This window comes from Lolium rigidum, chromosome 2 (assembly GCF_022539505.1).
Source record: "Lolium rigidum isolate FL_2022 chromosome 2, APGP_CSIRO_Lrig_0.1, whole genome shotgun sequence".
Taxonomy (NCBI): Eukaryota; Viridiplantae; Streptophyta; class Magnoliopsida; order Poales; family Poaceae; genus Lolium; species Lolium rigidum.
Genome location: NC_061509.1, coordinates 195,434,775 through 195,437,704, shown reverse-complemented (window position 1 = coordinate 195,437,704; position 2,930 = coordinate 195,434,775). Strand labels below are relative to the sequence as shown.

Sequence of the window (2,930 nt, the reverse complement as noted above, 5' to 3'; positions counted from 1 at the left end):
ATAAATAAAAATGTAACAAAATTTTATTATTTTAACCATATTATACATAAATTCCACACATATTTGATTCATTATAGTTAATTTTCATCTACAGTATTCTAAATCCCGGTTTATATAAAAAAAATTACGAGATTTTACAAAAATTTCTTTTAGATTTCAGAGAAGTATCATATGGATATGATATACACTAGAGATAGGAAGGGAATCTAGCACGAATCACAAAGAGCTGAACGATGGATGTGTATCCGGTAGTTACCGGTTGCGTTAGAAAAGACTTTCCCTCAAGTGTCTGCGTTCTGTCTACTAGTGTCTGCCTATTCATATGAACTCTCATCTATTTTGCAGTGTAGCTTGTTGCTTGGATGCAATCGGAGTGCGTTGAAGTGTCGCCGTAGTCCTAGTGCACTTTTTTTCATTTCCTGAAATTGGTGTCAGGCCTGAACTTGTTTACCCAGTTTTCACTTGTCAAGATGTTCAGGGATCTCTCTAGCGTTGTTTCAAGTTCTACTAATAGGTACTACGTACCTCCGTTTTAAGATATAAGCCGTTTTGGTAGGCTGTTTTAGCCTACTAAAACATCTTATAGTATGGAATAGAGGTAATGCTGTTGATTGTGAGAATGACCGGAGGGTCAGGGTCAGGTGTGTTCGCTCGGTGCCCCACAACCAACGTTGGAGGCTGGAGGTGATTAGCTCGAGCAGGTTTCATGGACTCGAGCATGTCAACATGACATTTGTAGTTGTGGATGTTGAGATAATGTTTGAGTGGGTTAAAGAAGTTGTGAAATATTATGTGTTGCAATTCATCTCAAGTTGACATGTATCTTTTCTTTTGGAAAGAACATGTTTTTATCATGTAGCAATTCCATATGGATTTTTTTTTTTTCTGAAATGGGAGCAAAGCCCCGTATGGAATTCATTTGAATAGCAAATCTGTATGGCAGCCAAACAAGTAATTTGGTATTGGAATCTCAATTCAAATGAAATAAAATCCTGCTGGAAGGTTGAATTTAATTCATTTGTACGGAATGAAATGAAATGACGAAAACCAAACGAGAACAGTTCTTGATGATTAAATTCTTACGTTTAGAAACTATGGTGATATCTGCTTAACTAAGCTATGCCTGCACAATCTATTTTGACTGTTCTCCTCGTTAACCTACAAATTTCTGATATACCCAACTTGTCCGCAATAAACAGCAAGACATGGTCACTCCTCCATCAAGCGCAACACATGGTCTACTTCCGGGCAGCTCCCGATGATATCGAAGAGGAATTGCTGCGCCACATCGTCGCATCGGCCGGGCACTCTAGGAGGTACCACCGCCACGTCGTGCTTCTCCTCGGCATCGTCTCCCTGAAGGCAATTGTAGTAGAGCTCCATGAGCTCATTGATTGGGCTCTGGCACTCGCTGAGGACTTTGCCCTCGAGCTCGGGCAGCATGGCCGCCAGCTCCCAGCTCCCGCCTCCTGGTCTGTGGCATTTCCCTCCTGAGCTGCCGCTCTCGACGTTGTCGCACTTGCGCTTGTCTTGCGGGCCACGCACAACGTCTTCCAGGCCGTCGCTGTCCCCGTCCTCGCTGCAGCCATCGTCGTTATCAAGTGGCGTGATCTTGAGCGACGTCTTGAGCCGCCGGCTGAGCGCCTCCTCCTGCCGGAGCACCTTGGACCACGTCTCGGACTCCTTGGCGCTCATCTTCTGCTGCAGCCGCTTGGACTGCCACACGAGCTTGCGCATCTGGTCGAAGCGCGGGCTCATGTGCTTGATCACCGCGCTGAGCAGGGAGATCTTCCACGCCTTCTTGAGGTCGTGCGGCTTCCGGTACGGCGGCGCTCCCTGGTGCGCCTGCATCTCGCCCTGCGTGCCCCACCAGGGCTCCTTCCCCGTCGGCCACCACGGCGGCGCCAGCCCGCGCTCCAGCGGGAAGTTGCGCTGCGGCGGCTCGCAGTGCTGGATGAGCGCGGAGAGCACGGATCCCAGCGTGTTGTCCTGGATGCCCTGGAGGCGGTGCAGGTAGGACGCTAGCCCCAGCGGGCTGTAGCTGTCCGCGGAGCCGGCCAGCGCCATGGGCCCCGTGCGGTCGAAGATGACGTTGTCCTTCCACCAGCCGCGGAGGCTGTCGGAGGAGCCGGACATGGGCTCGCCGGCCTCGTCGATGACGCCGTACACGAACCCGCGCGCGTTGCAGGCCTCCATCATCTTGAGCATGTGGCGGAGGACGCCGTCCTGCGCGCGGAGCATCGCCTTGCGGCGGCACCGCACCTCGGGGGTGTCCTCCTGGTTCTGGTTCTGGCCGGCCGACGGCCCGGCGGTGGGAGCCCGCCTGGCACCGGCGCGGCTCTCGAGCTTCATGAGACGCATCTGGTCCTTCCACATGCGCTTCTTCAGGTCCGAGATCTCGACCGATTCAGAGCCCGACTCTGCGTCGTAGTCGATTATCTCCTCCTGTTCGTGCTCCGCCTCCAGCCCCTCGAGGTCGCACCGGAACGCGGCGCTGCCAACGCCATGCGCGTCCACCTGCTGCTCCATGGCCGGCTCTGAAAATGGACGCCTCCAATCGTGGGTGTTGCTTTGATGATCCATAGACACTTCGCACGTACTCTGCTTTTACTTCCGAGCGCGTGAATTTAGCATCCAGCGAGTGATCTATCAACTACAGTATATATGACGAGCGAAAGGATTGCACCGACCCGTTATTTATGCGCCCTGATCGGAAGATGCCGGCGCGCAGGACGGCAGGTGATGTCGTGGCGTGGACGCGTGGCTAGATTAGGGTCATCTCGGGAGTATGGTTTGGGACTACTGCGGCCCGGCACACGACAGATCTGAGCAAACGACATCCTGAGTTGTAGCCATACCAGTTTCTTCCTCACCTGTTCATTGTGGTCTCACATGCATGGCATGTTCAACGATGGCTGGCCGCAACCATA

General features: G+C 52.2%; 1 protein-coding gene across 1 annotated transcript; it reads right to left on the bottom strand.

Moving 5' to 3' along the window:
- Nucleotides 1-1,209: 1,209 nt before the first annotated feature.
- LOC124690436 (ETHYLENE INSENSITIVE 3-like 5 protein) lies at nucleotides 1,210-2,529 on the bottom strand. The gene has a single exon (XM_047223823.1). The coding sequence runs from the start codon at nucleotides 2,527-2,529 to the stop codon at nucleotides 1,210-1,212; it is 1,320 nt and encodes a 439-aa protein (XP_047079779.1).
- Nucleotides 2,530-2,930: the final 401 nt, after the last annotated feature.

Coding starts and splice junctions, on each gene's coding strand:
- LOC124690436 (XM_047223823.1), bottom strand. CDS start 2,529: ATGGAGCAGCAGGTGGACGCGCATGGCGTTGGCAGCGCCGCGTTCCGG.